General features: G+C 56.8%; 1 protein-coding gene across 4 annotated transcripts in view; it reads left to right on the forward strand.

Moving 5' to 3' along the window:
* Window positions 1-14,542, forward strand: part of TACC1 (transforming acidic coiled-coil containing protein 1) — a 28,850-nt gene extending 14,308 nt beyond the window's left edge. For 3 of the 4 annotated variants that reach the window (XM_063420114.1, XM_063420112.1, XM_063420111.1), the window contains 11 exons: window positions 1,322-2,348; window positions 5,049-5,109; window positions 5,368-5,566; window positions 7,188-7,243; window positions 9,138-9,260; window positions 9,383-9,459; window positions 9,839-9,882; window positions 9,972-10,132; window positions 10,367-10,473; window positions 11,034-11,154; window positions 11,601-14,542. In XM_063420114.1, coding sequence (XP_063276184.1) covers window positions 1,474-2,348; window positions 5,049-5,109; window positions 5,368-5,566; window positions 7,188-7,243; window positions 9,138-9,260; window positions 9,383-9,459; window positions 9,839-9,882; window positions 9,972-10,132; window positions 10,367-10,473; window positions 11,034-11,154; window positions 11,601-11,669 — 1,893 coding nt within the window. In that variant the 5' untranslated portion in view covers window positions 1,322-1,473 and the 3' untranslated portion in view covers window positions 11,670-14,542. The remainder of the gene's footprint in view (window positions 1-1,321; window positions 2,349-5,048; window positions 5,110-5,367; window positions 5,567-7,187; window positions 7,244-9,137; window positions 9,261-9,382; window positions 9,460-9,838; window positions 9,883-9,971; window positions 10,133-10,366; window positions 10,474-11,033; window positions 11,155-11,600) is intronic. The other variant, XM_063420115.1, reaches the window with a different exon arrangement.
* The last annotated feature ends 2,685 nt before the right edge of the window (window positions 14,543-17,227 follow it).

Here is a 17,227-nt window from a genome sequence, read left to right on the forward strand (position 1 = left end):
TACTCATCCACTGGATTTGTGTTTACTGATGCATTTTCTGGGGCATCAAGGCAACCTCTACTTGGAGGGAGCTTTTTTTTGCAGTCAGAGGAAGCATTTTTGCAGTCTCAGGGAGGACACAGACCCTCATGATTCATTTTCATGGCTTTTAGCATCCTGGGGATCAATTATGCTAACCACGAGCCACCAACTGAGTCAGGATTGTTGGCTCCACGTCCTGGATTAGTCCTGGGACCAGATCTTTGCCTGATTCACTTTTCCTTTGCCAGCCTGTGACTCGCTCTGTTACCAGCACATGTGAGCCCGTTGCAAATGCCTGGGGACAGGAAAAACCTCTCCTGGATGCTCGGGGATGGGGGTCTGTGGGAGCTGGTGCTTGGTGTCCCCCTGCCAAACAGGGAGGTGCTCAAGGTGACTCCCCTCTGCAGCTTTTACCTCTGTTCCACAGCAGAGACAGGTGGATTTCCCTGCCATGAGCTCTTCTTCACCCAGACTGCTCCTCCCAGCCAGGTTTTCAAACCAGTTTGGTGCTTGGGAGAGCACTGGTTCTGTTCTGCCCTTGCAGGACCTGGCTGGACTGTGTCTCCCCAGAAAAGTGCCTGTGAGGGCTGCAGATACCACATGCTCCCTGTTTTCCCTTCTCCCAGGAGTCTGTGCAGTTCCCTGGTTGAGGTGCAGGAGAAACTCCAGGTGTTCTCCTCTTGTGCCTTGGCACACCTGCACCACAAGCCTGGCTCTGGCTGCTCGGTGGGTGCAGCTTTCAGGGTGCCCCGGTAGATAAAGGATCTCCTCCATCCCTGGATTTCAAAGAAAAGATTAAACAGTAAAAGGATTGAGGGGAAAGGATTGGAGTAATGGTGATTAAGTCATGGATCAGGATGTATCCCTGGAAGATGCTGACATCAGTGTGGAGAGCCTGGTGTGACTACAGCAGGATTTCTGCAGGTGGAGAGTCAGCTTGTGTTGGGCAGCTTCTGCTGCCTGCTGCACATCCAGCTCTGAAGGCTGGGAGACCCCCAGATCCCTCCTCAGCTCGTTTCTGCTCCTTCACTGAGCACCCTTCCCATTCCCCTTCTCCCTGGGACCTGCCTGTTCACATTTTGTGGTGTTGTCTTTTGTCGTGCATCCCTGAACTCTTCTCACTGATTTTTAACTCTGCCCAAGTGAGCGGTGGCTCCCTGGCAGGAGGGAAGCTGAGTTGTGGGTCAGTGGATCCCCCATAAAATCCGACCCTGGAGCAGCTGTGAGGAGGGAACAGAGAGCCCTCTGGGAGGGAGTGCACTGCAGGTCAGGGTTTAACCATCTCCTTTTATCTTTTCAGAGCCAGGTGGCCATGGTGACCTGCTGGTAGGGGAAGCCCACTGGGACAGCTCGCCTGGGAAGCACCCCAAAGATGAGGCTCAACCAGAGATTGGAGCCCCTAAAGCCAGTTTGGATGCTAAAGGGGAAGCTGACCCTGACAACTCGGCCCTGATGCAGCCCTTGGCCAGGCTGGGCTGCAAGGCTGACCCTGGCCACGCTGCTGTGCCCACTGTGCAGCCAGCCCCTGTGCCCCATGTGGGCACAGCCACCGGGGAGCAGGTCATGCCAGGAGGGGACACGGTGGACACTGGCACGGGGCTGGTGGAGCTGAGGGCTGATGCCCTGGCCCAGGAGCAGCTCGGGAAAGGGAAAACACCTTCACTGGGGAGGAGAACAGATGAAACCACAGAGGAGACCCAAGCATCCTACCCTGAGCAGCCTGGCAGGAGCGTGAACCCCCTTGTGGCAGAGGCCTGCCAGCTGCAGAGCTCTGCCCCTGCAGCCCCACAGCGCCTTCCCCATCCTGGGGATCTGGGGGGGGACCCGGCTCTGGAGGCCCCAGGGCAGGTCCCGAAACCTGGGGCTGATTTTACAGAGGCTAGAGAGAATGTGGAGGCCAAGCCAGCGTCCCCCAGGAGGGGCAGCAGGATCCCAGCCAGCAAGCTGACACCGAAGAGACACAGAGAGTCCCCCAAGAAACTCGCTGAGGATGTGGAGAGGGGTCCCACAGAGCCACCACCACCTCGGGGCTCGTCCCAGCTGGGTCCCTCGTGCTGGGACAGCCCCGGGCTCAACTCTGTCAGTGGCAGCTCAGCACTGCAGAATTCTCCGGTTCTCCCCAAGGGCTCTTACCAGTTTGACCCCAGTAACTTTGACTCCACGGATCCGTTCAAGCCCACCAAGACCCTTCCCAGCACCGACACTGACTCCTGCTCCACTGCAGACAACAGCCTCAATGAAATCCTCGAGTCCCAGAGCCTGGAGATGCAGGATGATGCCCTGAGAGGCAGAGACTCCCCCAAGAAGCCCAAGTCACGACTGATAACGTGAGTGTGTACAGGGCTGGGCTGCAGCCCCTCTGCTCTCCCTGCGGGCAGGCAGCGCTGCGCTGCTGGTGCTGCTGGAGGTGATGGTGGTGGTGGAAGTGCTCCTGCCCTGCCGCCTCCTGAACGAGCCCCAAATCCTGCTGTGCACCTCAGGTTCTACTGGTGCCTCAGTTTTATCTGCCTGTTGTCCCACCTCCCCTGTGCCTGTCAGTGCCGCTGATGGGAGGAGAGGGACAGTGCCACTGATGGTCTGGAGCACTGCCAGGGGCCTGAGTCCCAAGCAGAGCAGGGAAGGCTGGATTGGGACCCACTTGCAGCATCACCCGTGTGGAAACCCCTCGGGGGTCCAGGTGGTGGGTGCAGGTGTAGATGTGGAGTAGAGAAAACGGGTAGTGGAGGCTGGAGCTGATGTGTTTGCTGGACTTGTGCAGGGACATGCAGGAGCTGGTGGATGCAGGTGTCATTGGTCAAATGTAGCTGAGACATTTTGTGAGCTGCCACTGAATTTCTGTTTTATGTCAGAGAAAGAGAACAGGTTTGACAGGTAGACTCTCACTCTGCTGTCAGATTCTGCAGTGAGAAAATTAGATAGTGTGTTTTTACAGAGAAAGGGAAAACCTTACAGGCAAAAATCAGGCTGTGTTGGAATATTTTTGTTCAGGAAATACTTTACAGAAAGTAGATGCAATTTTTTTAAGAGCTGATGTTCCCATGTGTGGTGAGCAGAGCCAATGGGAGGGGAAGCAGCAGGGAATTCTCTACTCGCTCTCTGTCACCTTGGAGCATCACAGGCAGCAGGATGTTGCCCTGGCAGTGAGGTTTGTGTTTGGATCTCACCCTGCTGCTGTGGATAGCAAATGCTGGGTCAGAGTGTCCCGTGTGTGTGTGCCTTCCCAAAGGCAGAGCTAGGCAGCTCACCGTGCTTCTCCAGAGCAGAGTTTACATCCAGGTCTTTTCACACACTCTTCTTCTCTCCATCTGTCTGTCTCTCTCCCTGTCCGTGCTTTGGTGCATCAGGACTACTGAGCAAGTGAAATTTCTCTGTTTTCTGTTGTAAGTACTCTCTGCTGTATTCCTTTTCTTTTCCTTTGCTGTTTTTGTCCTCTCTCTGGGTGTGTGCTGCCCCACTCGCCATCCATGGCATGCTGGCTCCTTCTGCCCTTTGACTTGTGCTCTCCGCTGTCTGGTTTGTGTCCCGCAGCCCTTGGCGGGGTCCCCAGGGTGGCCTGGCCTGGTGAGTGCCTGGGAGAGAGGGAGGAGAGGAGAGCTGGGCTGAGCTGAGCTGAGCTGAGCTGAGCCGGGCTGAGCTGGGCTGAGCTGAGCTGAGCCGGGCTGAGCTGGGCTGGGCTGAGCTGCACTGGAGGCACATGCCTGTGCTTGTCCTCGCAGCATGCCCCCTTGCAGCATCTTCTGATGGTGGAAAAGTGCTCCAAACCTCCAGCTGATGGAGGGGCAGCAAGTTTTTGTGCAATCCAGAGCTGTTACCTTGGTGTGGGGGGGAGCTCAAACCAGCTGCCAGGGATAACCCTGGCACAGCAGAGAGCGCAGAAAAGAGGAGGGTGAGGACATGACGGGTTTGACTTGCTCGTGGCAGGGCATGAGGGAGAACAGTCCAGAGCGGTTCTCCCGTGTGAGCGGGGTGTGCATGGCAGCGTGCAGAGGAACCTGCGTGTGCCGCGCCGCTCGCTGTGCTCTGCCCGCATGTGTGCCACGGGCTGGGGAGGCTGCAGAGTGCCACGGGTGGGGGACAGTCCATAAACCTGGAACAGCTCGCTGCAGTCCTGCTGGAGCCTTTGCCTGTGTCCCTGTGGAGGGGAGTGCGTGCCTGAGGCTGGGATCCCTCCCCCGTCCCGCCAGGGGCTGTCACACGAGCTGTTCCGGCTCAGCAGGCGTCTCCTGGGGGCTCAGACGTGGCCGGAGCCTGGGAGATCCCTGAGTGTGGAGTGTGAGGGGGTGAGATGCAGGAGCAAAGCTCACGCTGTCCCACCCACATTCCCACTGGGACTGCTGCCGTGCTCTGTGCCGGTGCTGCTGTGTGGGGATGCAGTCCTGCACGGATGGATGGCTGTCTTCAGGAACGTGGGATGAAGTTCCAGGGACAGCCTCCTCACTGGAGGGCAAGGTGACCATCTGCAAGACCTGCTTGGGCTAAACTTCCCACCCGGGGGGCCCTTCTCCTCGGGACAGCGTTTGTTGGAAGCACAGCACCTTGCCCCGGTCTGACTCACCCGGGAGACGTGGATGCTGTGGAGAAGTCCCAGACAAACTTCCAGCTGCAGAGACAGGGCATGAGGCAGCCTGGACGCGGTTCTTCCTGCAGAAAGTCGCCCTGCACTGCAGCCTGGAGTGCTGGGCACGCAGGGCGAGGGCGCAGCGAGGGAGCTCCTTCTCTGCCAGCTCCTTGGCAGTGCCTCTCTCGCCATCGGCCTCTGGGGGTCCTCACTCCTCCTTACCTTCCTCGGGAATAAACACCTCACAGACAAACCCAACCGATGTGTGCTCGTGTCTTTTGTTTGCCCGTTCCTTCTGTTCCTTCCAGAGCTCGCTCTGCCTCGGTGCTCGCTGGTGAGTGGGGTGCTGGCACGTGGTGGATGCAACGCTGGTGCTGGGCCTGCCTCCCCCTGCTTGGGCTGCCTGGCACGCCCCCCGCGCCCCCTGCACCCCCCGAGCCCCCCTCACTGCTGCTTCTCTCCCCTGCAGGAGCGGCTGCAAGGTGAAGCAGCACGAGGCGCAGCCCCTGGCCCTGGACAGCAGCACTCAGGTAGGGGGGGCCTCACCCCAGAGCTGCGGGCTGGGCACAGGGATGGCCGGGGTGGTGGTGGGGAGAGCTGGCCTGGCTGAGCTGCAGGCTGGCTCCTTCCCTGTGGGCAGTTCCTGATGGGAGGGGGGGAGGACGGCTGCTGGGGAGCAGCTGGCCAGTGGATTTTAAGCCTTCCATGCTTTCCATGGAGTATCCAGCGGTTCACCTGGTGGCCTGATCCCCGCAGATCTTGGTTAACTGCATACTTTGATCCTGCAGGATGAAGGAGTGTTGATCTCAGAAATCCCAGACATCACAAATCGGGATGGACGTGCCACTGATGAGGAGAAGTTGGCCTCCACCACCTCCATGCAGAAACCAGCCGGGCTGGAGAAGAAGGCCGAGCCAGAAGATGACCTGGAGTACTTTGAGTGCTCGAACATGCCCGTGTCAGCAGCAAAGCACAGGCCAGAGGCAGGTGAGGAACATCCCAGCTGCCCTCAGCTCTGGGAATGTGCCATGACTGTGCCCAGGGAGCCTCTGCAGCCTCCAGCAAGGAGTTGGTGCTGTTGAGGCAGCGCAGCCTCATCAGAGTTTATTCAAACTGACAGGGCTAAAGGCTGCTGCAGCTTCTGATAGAGCCTCCCACTGCTGTCCTGCACTATTTCCAGTGTGGAAAATGATGGTCCAGGCTGTGTTCATTAGACTTTGGGTGCAGAGCACTGTCCCCACAATGCTGCAGTGAGATGTGGCTCAGGCACGAGGTGCCCTCCCCGTGGGCCCCCTGGCACCACTGCTGAGCCAGGAGCTGAGCAGGACAATTGGCCACCATTCAGAGCACCCTGCCCTGCCTGCTGGGCTGCAGGGCCCTGCCTGGAGCCTGTGCCTGCAGCACAGCTGCCAGGGCTTGGTGTCCTGGCACAGGGGCCGTGGTTGATGGAGATCTCGGTAATGCCTACAGAGACCACAATTATTGCTCCTGCTGGAATTCTGCTGTCAGTTCCCCACGTAATTAGCCACTCTGACCAAGCCATTACAAAATAATTAAAAGGCAGGCAACATGACATTTAATCAATAGCCAAGCCCTAGGTGCAAGCAGGAGAGATCACCACGGGGGGTTTGCAGCCCTCCCCTCTGCAGGACCCATTAATCATTCCTCCCGATGGCAGTGCTGGGCTGCCAGCTCCATGGAGAATGGTGCTTTGTCCTCAGGGAGGAAAATCTGACAGTCAGGGGAGAGGCTGGGAGGGTTTATTTCCTGCTGCTGGTCTCAGAGGGCCTGGCAGGTGCATGGGCTCAGGGCTCTCTGCAGCTATGGGGTGGGACCAGGATAAATGGAGAGAAACAGTGGGAAGTCTGCAGTCACCAGTGCTACATTACCTTGCTCCTCTCCAAGCTGAGCTCTCTAAATACACTGTTCTCTGCCTGGTTAACATATGAATCATGTCTGCAGTGAGAGTGTGGCCCATAAATTACCCCTTGTGCTAGGTAAGGCAGAGTGTCCTGCAGGTCAGGGTGTCCCGCACCTTGCAGATGAGGGGAGGTGTTTTTTATCTCCTCCTGCTGCTAAGAACAGCAGGGCCCTGTGGCAGGTCCTCTGGAGGGTGTTGAGATTGGCTGGCATGGGCTGATGCTTGTGCTCTTCAGAGTGGTGTGAGCAGCGGGTCTGTTCCAGCTTCCTGCTGAGGTGCAGAGCGCCCTGTGCACCTTCCTCCCCCTCAGCTGTTGTGGTCTCAGCCGTGGTGGCAGCCTGGGGACATGGGCAGAGGCTGAACTGCCACCAGAGGGGAGTGTTGGTTTCCACTGCAAGGAGGGCTGGAAGGCTGGCAGGGGACAGGTTGTGGCACCTTGGGGACAGGGTTTAATGGTGACCTCAGCAGTGCTGGGCACTTGATGGTCTTAGAGAGCTTTTCCAACTGAAATTATTCCATGAAAGGGCAAGGGCTGGGGGAAAGATGCTTTTGGGAAGGGAAGCTCAGGGGATGGAGAGGCTCAGAGGTACCCTCCTGTCTCAGAGGTACCCTCCTGTCTCAGAAAATCTGCATGTGCCCAGGGTGCTGTTTCCAAATCAATAAAAGATTGTGTTTCATTGTCTTTAGGTTTTGAAAAGGAGATCTGCAAGCAGATGGAAAAGGGAGGGCCTGGCATCTTCCCTGTGAGTACCTCTCGCTTTCTCCTCTCTGAAATGAGATTCTTTGGGAGGTAAAATTCTTGACAAGCCCACGCAGGGACTTGATAAAAATAGCAGAGATTTCCCAGCAGGCCTGGAGGAGCCTGGCAGAGCCTGATCCCTCCTGGGTGGGCGCTGTACTAGGGAGGGAGGGAGGGAGGGATGCTGGGGACAGAGCAGAGCCAGGGCTGCACTGGAGAGGGGCTGGAGGACGGGGAGGGCAGAGGAGACCATGGGGAGGGGACAAGCTGCCAGGCACGGGTTGTGACTCACATGGAGTGTCCAGGGCTGGCTCTGTTGGCCCCTTGGTGCTGGTGCCTTCTACAAGGGATCCTCAACCCTGCTCTCAGGAAGGCAGCTGAGAGCAGAGATGGGGGAGGAGTGAGAAGCCCTAGCTCTGCAGCCACACTGACCCTGGCACCCCAGCAGCAGCAGCACCACTGTGCTGGGACTCCCCTGACATGCCCCAAGGAGTTCCAAGACCTCTCTGCTGCAGGGGGCACCCTGTGCCAGCTCAGCAGCCCCTCAAGCTGCTTAAGTTGACAAGCAGATGACAGTGAGATTAGCAACATCAGCAAACCAACTGCTCTGAGACAGATTTAACTGTGCTGAGCCCCACAAGGACGTGAGGCAAAGTGAACCTTTTGTGTGGTGCCCAGGAGAGCCTGGGCAGGCTCTGGCCCTGCGGGCAGGCTGGTGTCACCCAAAGGCACCTGTGGGTGCTCAGGTGTGCACCTGCTTTGGGAGATACTGTGGGAGGCTGCTGCCAAACCACACGGGGCTGCACCTCCTCAGTGTTGGGGTGCCCGGCCCCAAACCTGCCCTGGGGGTGGCTCCCACCTCTGGCCACGGCTGCAGCAGAGCTGTGAGAGCCTGAACTGAGCAGCAGCTGAGGGAGGAGGGGAGGGCAGAAGTGCTCCAGTGCTGTCGTTTCCAGAACGTGAGGGGCAGTCTGCCTCCTCCCTCCCAGCACTTCTCTATTTATGGCCTGGCAGCCCGTTCTCACGGAGATGTGCTGGGCTGTCACTCCTCGGGGTGATGAAGGAGGAACAGGCGGTGTCATCACCAGGCTGAGCCTCCCCCAGTTTGTGTCTGTGGCTGCAGCACTGGTGCACAGCCCGGCACAGGAGCTGGGCTGTGGGAGAGGAAGGGAGTGAACCATGGGGTGCAGCCACCCCAGTCCTTGTAGAGGCACCCAAAATGGCAACAGGGGAGTACCAGGATCTCTGTGTGAGCATCTCCTATTTCAGAGCTCTCCTGGACACCTGGAGCACCAGGGATGGGAGGGGCTGTCTCTTGGACCCCTGCTCTGCAGAGGGGTGAAGTCTGCTTCCCCCACAGCTTCCTTGGGCATTTGGGTGATCAGCAAGGCCCAGGAAATGTCCCTGCAGCTGCCAGCAGCAATTTGAGTATGTCAGCTGCAGGGATGTCCCCACCAGACTGGGAGGGGCTGGAGACAGGCAACCCAGACCCTCAAGACCACCCCTGCCTGTGGCTCACAGGCAGCAGAGACCCTCCAGGCTGGGGATATTTTTAAACCAGGCATGGGATAAGAGAAGCTGGATGTGAGCACATCTGTGCTTGGAGCTGGGTCCACTCCTCCTGAAATGGGCCCTCAGTGGGTCTCCCTTTTGGGACATTGCCTCCCTGGGGCAGCTCATGGGTGCCCTATTGCATGCTCCTGGCTCCTGGCAAGGGAAGGCACTAAAACCTCACACAAGCTGTGCCAGATCTCAGGTGCGGGCCCTGGGCTCTGTGTGTGCAGAAAGGGAAATTCAGTACATGAGCAGATGCTGATAAAACAGGGGACAGCACTCCAAACAAGGGAGGTGGGTGAAAAGAAACCGGCCCCAACATCCCAGCTGGGAAATTCCCCCAGGACAATCCCGGGCTGTGCTCCATGGACAAGTGCCCCAGCGTGAGCAGGAGCGAGAGTCCCCTGGCTGGCATCTGCCTCAGCGAGCCCGAGAAGGCGGCGGTGCTGACGCTCATCCGAGAGGAGGTAACAGCCTGTCCCTGTCCCTGGCTGCCCTCCCTGGAGCTCTGCCCTCATCCCCTGTGTGGGACAGGGAGGGGAAACCCCTCAGAGCACATCCCAAGGGTCCCGTGTCTCCTGCAACCCAGATAATCACCAAGGAGATCGAGGCCAATGAGTGGAAGAAGAAATTCGAGGAGAGCCGGCAGGAAGTGCTGGAGATGAGGTACGAGCTGTGCCCTGCCTGTGTGCCCCGGGCAGGAGGGGGCTGGGGGCTGTATGGGGTGACTGACACAGCTCAGCCTCACCAGGGTGGGGTGTAGGGCAGAGATGTTCTCCTGGTGCTGCTGCTGTGTCAAGCCTGCTCATTCTTTGCTGCAGAAATAAAATCCCATGGGCTGTGCCAGCCCCAGTGGCAGAGGTGGCTTTTGGCCTGAAGCAGCCCCAACACCTGGGCCCTGTGACCGTGCTCCTGTGAGGGTGCAGTGGTGACAGGGCATGGGCCAGCAGGGCCTCCTGTGGGGCAGATTACTGCCAGCACAGCTGGAGGTTCATGTCCCCAAAATCCGTGGCCTCTCACCTGTTTTTATTTCTCTTCCTTCTAGGAAAATCGTGGCCGAGTATGAAAAGACCATTGCCCAGATGATAGGTAAGGTGCTGTCACCTAGCCAGGTGTGTGGGGCAGGGAGCTGGCTGCCACAGCTCAGTCACTGTGTCCTTGTTTGTTCTTCATCCCAGAGGATGAGCAGAGGACAAACATGACATCTCAGAAGAACCTGCAGCAGCTCACGATGGAAAAGGACCAAGCTCTGGCAGACCTGAACTCGGTGGAGAGGTCCCTGTCAGATCTGTTCAGGAGATATGAAAACCTGAAGGGTGTCCTGGAAGGATTTAAGAAGGTTCTTACCTTGGTTTGCCCTTTCTCCCTGCAGCTCTGGTCCCTGGCTCAGGGTTCCTGTGCAGTCACACTCCATGTTTCTATGCTGCTGAGCTGGATAAAGGGCTCCAGCATAAAGCAGAAGTTAGCTTTTTTAAAACCCTTTTTCCTTACACTGAGAACAGTATCTATCATCCTGTCAGAGCAATGTCTTTGTGCCCAGTCCCAATGCAGATGGATGTACTTTCTTTTCCAGAATGAAGAAGCTCTGAAGAAATGTGCTCAAGATTATCTAACCCGTGTCAAACAAGAAGAGCAGCGGTATCAGGCCCTGAAAGTCCACGCAGAAGAAAAATTAGACAAGTAAGGTCATGCATGAGATTGCTGGGATTGCTTCAAGACCTTGTAGGGAAGCGGCCTCATTTGCTTTCCAGAGGCTGGAAGGCAGGAACTGAATGATATGAAAAGCTGCATTTTACAACCTCGGGCTCAAGTGCATCTGAGCAAGGCAGAGCAAATCCGTGAACACATTCTCTGATCTCTGCCTATTTATTTTTTAATGGAGAATCTGAGGTTCATGGTCTATTTATGGTCACTTACCAAGCTCCCATCTTTCAGAGTGCTCGTGTTTGTGGTACATGATGGGGCTGTGCAGCCCTGGGGCTCAGCTGTTGAGCAGGAGCTCACCGGCACCTGTAACCCCAAGTGGAGTGGGTACTGAACTGGTTCAGCTTGGCACTGAGGGAGCAGAGTCTCATACAGGGCTCGGAGGAGCTGTGTTAACCCCGTTTCCATATGGGCAAACCCCCTCTGTCGTGTCCAGGCGAGCAGAGCCGGGCTCTGCAGCTGCTGGGCTCCCTGTGGCTGTGCTGTGTGCTCCTGCCTGCCCCTGACCTGGCCACTGGCCCCTGTGTCCCCCCCAGGGCCAACGAGGAGATCGCCCAGGTGCGCACCAAGGCCAAGGCGGAGAGCGCGGCGCTGCACGCGGGGCTGCGCAAGGAGCAGATGAAGGTGGAGTCCCTGGAGAGGACCCTGCAGCAGAAGGTAACACACCTGCCCGAGCCTCTCTGCCAGCCCTGCCCGCAGTTCTGCTGCTGCCCTGAGCATCCTGTTGGTGCCAGAGGTGTCCTCCAGGATTTTGGTCCAGAAGGTGTTTCATGGGTTTGGGTTTTGGGGTGTTTTTTTGTTTGCTTGGGTTTTTTTGTGTTTTGTGGGGTCAGTTTGGATTTTTTTGGGCAGAATAGGCATTGCTGGCTTAGGTGTGCCTGTTTGTAGAGCTGTAGGCTGGGACTGGTGTCTGCAGATCTCTGCAACACCGAGGTCTGGGATGAGGAGGGGTGAGCACAGGGCTCACAGTGCCTGGATGCACAGAGGAGCCCTTCAGGGGCAGCTGTAGGAGCTGGCTGCCCTTTCCTGTGCATGCTTGATGTCAGATGGGCCCAGGTGTTATCCCCCACCACAGGGGTCCCCAAGATCTGCTTTTCTTCCAGAACCAGGAGATTGAGGAGCTGACCAAGATCTGCGACGAGCTGATAGCGAAACTGGGAAAGTCAGACTGAGCCTCAGCGCCCCTCGCCCAGCGCTCTGCACTTGGCTGCTTTTCTCGTGACGTTGAGCACCTTGCCTTACCCCAGAGTCCCTGCAGAAAAGCTCACGTGTCCAGCTGCCCCTGCTCGGGCCTGTGGCCCCTGAGCAGAGCTGCTCCCTCCCTCTCCTGTCTGCTTCCCACAGCTCCGGGGCTGAGATCCCTGCAGCCAGGCTGGGAATCCTGTACTCAGCCCAGGCCTGTGTGCCCCTCCCAGGGCCTGCCACACTGTCCCTGTGCACCAGTGCCACCTCTCAGGTGGGAGGTGACACCCTGGGCTCTGTCCCCCTCTGTTGGGCTGGGTCTCTTTGTGTCCCCACTCTCTGTCACTTGCTGTCCTCACGTGCTCAGCGGAACAGGTCCAGCCACGTGCTGGGTCCTGCCCTGGGATGTGGGTGATGGCAGGGCTGGACCTGCTGGCCCTTGCACTGGGGAGGGGGCCCTGGCACCCCTGAATTTTCACAATTTCAGGGGTGAAGCACAGCACAGCATCCCCCTGTCCCTGGCTGTGCCAGCCTCAGAGGAAGGGAGCTGACATCTCTGCATTCGTGCACTTTATGAGCATTTATGGGCACCTGGGCTCTCTGCTCACTCCTTCCAGTCAGGCACGGTGCTGATACAAGGCATGACTTGTTGCCCCCAGAGCACTGAAACAGTCACATAACCTGCAGTAACTTCAGTCCTCTCAGGGGAGAGTCCAGGGCAGGGGAGGCAGGAGTTTTCTGCACCAAGAGGTGTTTGAGTAGCTGGGGAGGTGTTGGTTCTGGAGAGCTGGGGCTGCCCACCCGTGCTCCCTTTGGCCCCCCTGCCTGTGGCCCTGGCCCCTGCAGTGCCTGGGTGGCCTGGTCTGGGCAGTGCAAAGCCAGGGCTGGTGCTGTTGAGTCCCTGTGCCAGGGTGAGATCAGAGCCCCATTTCAGAGGCTGCAGGGGGAAGGAAGTGAACCCTGAGCTGCTTCATGGGTACTGCAGTAGCTGCAGTGATGGAGGGTTCTCTGCCTGGAATGGATAGGTGTGAAATAAGAGAAATATTTGCAGTTTGGACTGTTTCCTGCCCAGCCTGTTGAACACTTTCACAAACCTTTTTGCTGCTACTCTTTTTGTAACACAATTGAGCTCTTTTCCTTCTATTTTCTAATTCCCTGTGTTGAGCGTGTAGAGCAAACACCTGTTTAAGCCAGAGCCATACACTTGATTATATTTTATTAGTTATATAATATATAGAGAGTTTATTCTACACTTAAGCAAGGGTGTCAGCAGCCTGCCCCAGCACACAGCTTCCCAGCCTGTTCTCCACGCCCCCAGTTATCCCAGTGACAGACTGGTCACGGAAGCCAGTGGCTGACACCACTCAAAGCAGTGCACCTGATGCTTGTGCTGGATATTCACCCTTTGCACAGCTGACAGAAAAGAAAACCCCTTTTCCCCCCTCTCTTTTTAACCCCTTTGACCTCCCCACATGTCCCCTTCTTGGGCTGGTGAAAAATCTTCAATCATATGACCCGCAAGGACAGTTTCTGTTCCCCTTTGGGAGTCTGTGCAGGTAAAGCAAACCCCTGAGACCCAGAGATTCTTGGGCAGTTGGCTTTTCCTCTTGAGGAAGCAGAGTGCAGCATTGCATAACCTCTCAGAGCTGGTGACAGGCAGGTTCAGGGCTGGTTTCTGGTTTGGGGCCCTGGGGCACTGCCGTGCCCGCAGCACCCGCGGTGCCCGTGTGAGGCTGGTGGAGCCCAGGCGTGGGGGCAGCTCCCAGGCGGGGGCTGTGGCAGCCCTCAGCCTTCTGCTTTGCTCAGGGCCGTGATGCTCGTGTGCTGCCTTGGCTCAAGGGGAGACAGTGTGAGGTCAGTCTCTCCTTGGCCCTTGGAGCTGATGGATAATTGCAGAAGTTTAGATTTCAGCACTTCCCCAGACCCCTGACCTGCACACAGCAGTCACTGCTGCAGCTTTCCCCTGTGGGCTGTCTGCCAAGCTCCACTGTGAGAACCCACGGGGCACAGTCCCCCACCCTCCTGTCCCTGCCCCGCGTCCCCGGTGCTGTCGCGTTCCTGTGCCTGTCCGCATGCACCCCAGTCTGGGCAAAGAAGATTCCTACGGAATGATTTATTAACTATAATATGGTTATAGCTACATATATATAAATACACATAGAGTGGGTACAGTTATATCAAGTAGAAGGCGTGTTTGCCAACGGGCAGGGTGTTTGCACCTCGTGTGCCGCACTCGGACGTGCCAAGGTGAGGGTGTCCCTGTGCCTGGCACAGGGAATGGCAGGTCCCTGTGCACGGTGTCACAGCTGGGTGTGTGTCGCCTGTTCCTTGCAGTAGACTTTAAATGCCCTTTCTGGCAGCAGCAGGCCCTGTCCCTGCTGCTGGCTTGCTGTTTGCAGTGTGTGTTTGCCAGCAGATCTGTCTGTAACCAAGTGCCAACCAGTAACCCCCAACTCCTGATCTCTTCCCCCGTCCCTCCAGTGTGGCCTCCCCCAGGTAGGAACTTCCTCTGCATTGACTCCTACCCCTCTGCTTCCAGCCATGTGTGTAACTGCCATCGCCATCAGTTTTATATGTATGATAATTTCCCTTTTATATGTCAGGTAAATATTTGTAAGAGTTATACTCACACAAATGAGATTATTATAATGATTACTAATATATTTTTTCCATGTTTCATTGCCTGAGTAAAAACTGTGTTTATCACTCTTGAAAGCTTTCTTGGTGTTTGTGAAGTTGGTGAAGAGTTTTTGGAGGAGTTTGCTTTACCTTCCAGAACGGGTCATGTTATGCCTTGTCTTTATTAATGTGGTTTACATGGCAGTTGGTTTCAAATAAGTACAGTTATCATCTGTTCCTGAAATGTGCATTTCTGAGCTCTGAAATTCAGACCTGGGGTGACTTTTCTGGCCCCGTCACTCCCACCACACTGTGATGATACTGAGCCATGTTGGTGAGCTCAGACAGCAGGAAGAGCTGAGGCAGCAGCAGGATGTCAGGCAGGAGAATCCTTGGCCTAATCCCTGCACTGACCCTGACAACCCTCTGTGGCCTTGGGTAAATCCTTCTGGGAGGATGGAGCCCTGGGGGGTGCTGGTTCCACCGGGCTCCCAGCCCTGTAGGGGTTTTCAGTTGTTCTCTTGTGCTTCTCTTTTGGTGGGTTGGAAAATCTGGAGGGGTTTTCCCCAACGTGGCTGCTAGACCTAGTGCCCTAAAATCCCTTTTAATTGTCCTGACACTCCTCTTTTCAGTCTCTTCATTGCCAGCCTGGAGTATCAGCAGTGGGTGATAGTCAGAGGGCTGACACATTCCTTTTGGAGGGTTCTGCTTGGTTACATTCACTTGTACTAACTACACTTTTGGACCGTGTAGAAACCATTATATACAGAAATCCCAAAACCAACCAACTAACAGGAACACTGGAATCAACCGACAGCAAACCTTATAATCAGGGAAACCTGCAGCCCTGCCTGCGCGAACTGCCGCACCCTCGGAGTCGTGCCACGCCCCTGTTTGCCCACCCCTGTTTGTTTGCCCACCCCTGTTTGTTTGCCCACCCCTGTTTGTTTGCCCACCCCTGTTTGTTTGCCTGCTCCTGCTCGCCACGCTCCCTAGAGGCCTCTGATAATCAGCCTCTCAATCACTGCAATGAATGTACCTGGCTCAGCGTTCCTGTAATCAGCCTCTCAATCCCCTCACAATCTCCGGAGGAAGCCGCACCCTCCTCCTGCCTGAGCCACAGGTGCAAAGACAAAACAGCAGCCACGCACCCCGGGCTGCACACTGCTGAGAATGCCTGCCCTGAGGACCCTGCTGGCCCTGGCCATCCTCACGTCCCTGGCTGGAGAAGGTAAGTGTCCCTTGGGTGCAGGCAACACAAGGTCGGGTAGGTGCTGCTGCTGCTCCTGCGCCTGCTGCTGCCCCATCCCTGCCCCTGTCACTGCCCGTGGGCTGGCACCCTGCCCCTGCCCCATGCTGCTCCCACCCCTGCAGGAAAATGATTTTTGGGGGGGGGAGGGTGGCTTTCTCCTCTGAGTACCACCAAGAGAAGCCCCCTGTCCCTTGCCTCCCTGCCACTGGCAGGCAGTGTCCAGCAGGGACCAGAGTCTCTGGTCTCCAGCTCTGATGGAGGCTCCTGAGCCAAAACCCTACAGCCTCTCTTGGTTAGAGCGGTGTTTCCCTCCTAAAACTTGATTCCTCCAAGGCATAATCGCAGAAAGCTATTGGAAAAGGCAGGAGGGTGGTTGCACTGCTGAGAGCAATGCCATGGAGTAGGGGTAGCTCTAGACAGTTTCAGGATCTTTGGACCAAGGCAAGGTGAACGTGACTGTATTTTTAGCCCAGGGCACATGAAAGGCTGTCCCATGCCGTGGGGAACAGGAAAGGAGATACAGCAAAACCCAGCAGCAGAAGCCGGGTCATTGTGGGTTAATGGAAGGTGCTTACTGGCATCTGACCCCACGAAATCCCGATTTTCCCCATTCGCGGGTTTTCTCTCTGAGATGAAGGTGGAAGCTCTGGGCTGGAGCCGGCCCCGCTGCCACGAGAGGGCTCTGCTCCGTCAGCAAAGCAGAGTTCCACTGCCAACACCAGCGCTAGTTTACCCAGACCATCAAAACCCAGGATTCGTCATTTCAGGCAGGAGCAGCCTCTTCAGGCTTGGGTTTTTCTGGGGTGTGTGTACGCTCTGAGGGGTGGCACAGCTCTGGCACAGGAGAGAGGGGCTGGCTGCTATCCACCCTGCCTGTGGGCCTCCTTTAAGGACGATCTGGAGATGGCTCATCCCTCCCGACTCACATCTGCCTAGCACTTCACTGCCTGGCACCGTGCTTGTCCCCAGGCAGCACCCTCGGGCTGAGCTTCCTGAGTACGGTGTAGAATATGGGAGCTGCTTGGATGGATTCTCCCTTCTCTCCCCCAAAATACTTATTAAAATGAAATCTGGCACAAGAAGACAAAGATCTAGGATGGTTTTAAAATATTACGCCTACCTATTTTCACTGTAAAAGGAATTCCAGGACTTTCAGTGAGTCTTTGCAGGGCAAGGACTCAGCAGATCTCACCTGCCCGGTTTAGCTCTCATCATTTTGAGTCACACTTGGAAGAGTTTTGCATTAATGTTGTGGACAGGTGAGGCCCCATCCTGGATCCTGCTGCATTGCCATGGCAGCGCCTGCTCATGGCCCAACTCCGTCTGGGGCCAAGCCTCACCTGTGACCCCGGGCCCTGGGCTGGGGGTCACCCGTGTCTGTGGACACCCACAGACTGTCGGGCACTGGGGGCTCTGGGACAGTGCATTGCTGTCACTCACTCTCACTCCTCCTCACCTTCCGCCAGGTAAAGCACTGAAATGCCACAAATGTGTCGCATCCAACGAGAACGAGTGCAACCAGCAGGGATCCCAGAACTGCCCCCCGTACGCTGACGCCTGCTACACGATCACGGCTCCCAGTACGTGCCTTGGCTGGAGGGCCGGGGTGCTGGGAGGGGCTGGGGGCTCCGTAGGGTCCCGGAGAGGGACTGGGGACCAGAGGGAGAGAAGAAGCAG

The sequence above is a fragment of the Prinia subflava genome, chromosome 29 (genome assembly GCF_021018805.1).
Source record: "Prinia subflava isolate CZ2003 ecotype Zambia chromosome 29, Cam_Psub_1.2, whole genome shotgun sequence".
Lineage (NCBI taxonomy): Eukaryota > Metazoa > Chordata > Aves > Passeriformes > Cisticolidae > Prinia > Prinia subflava.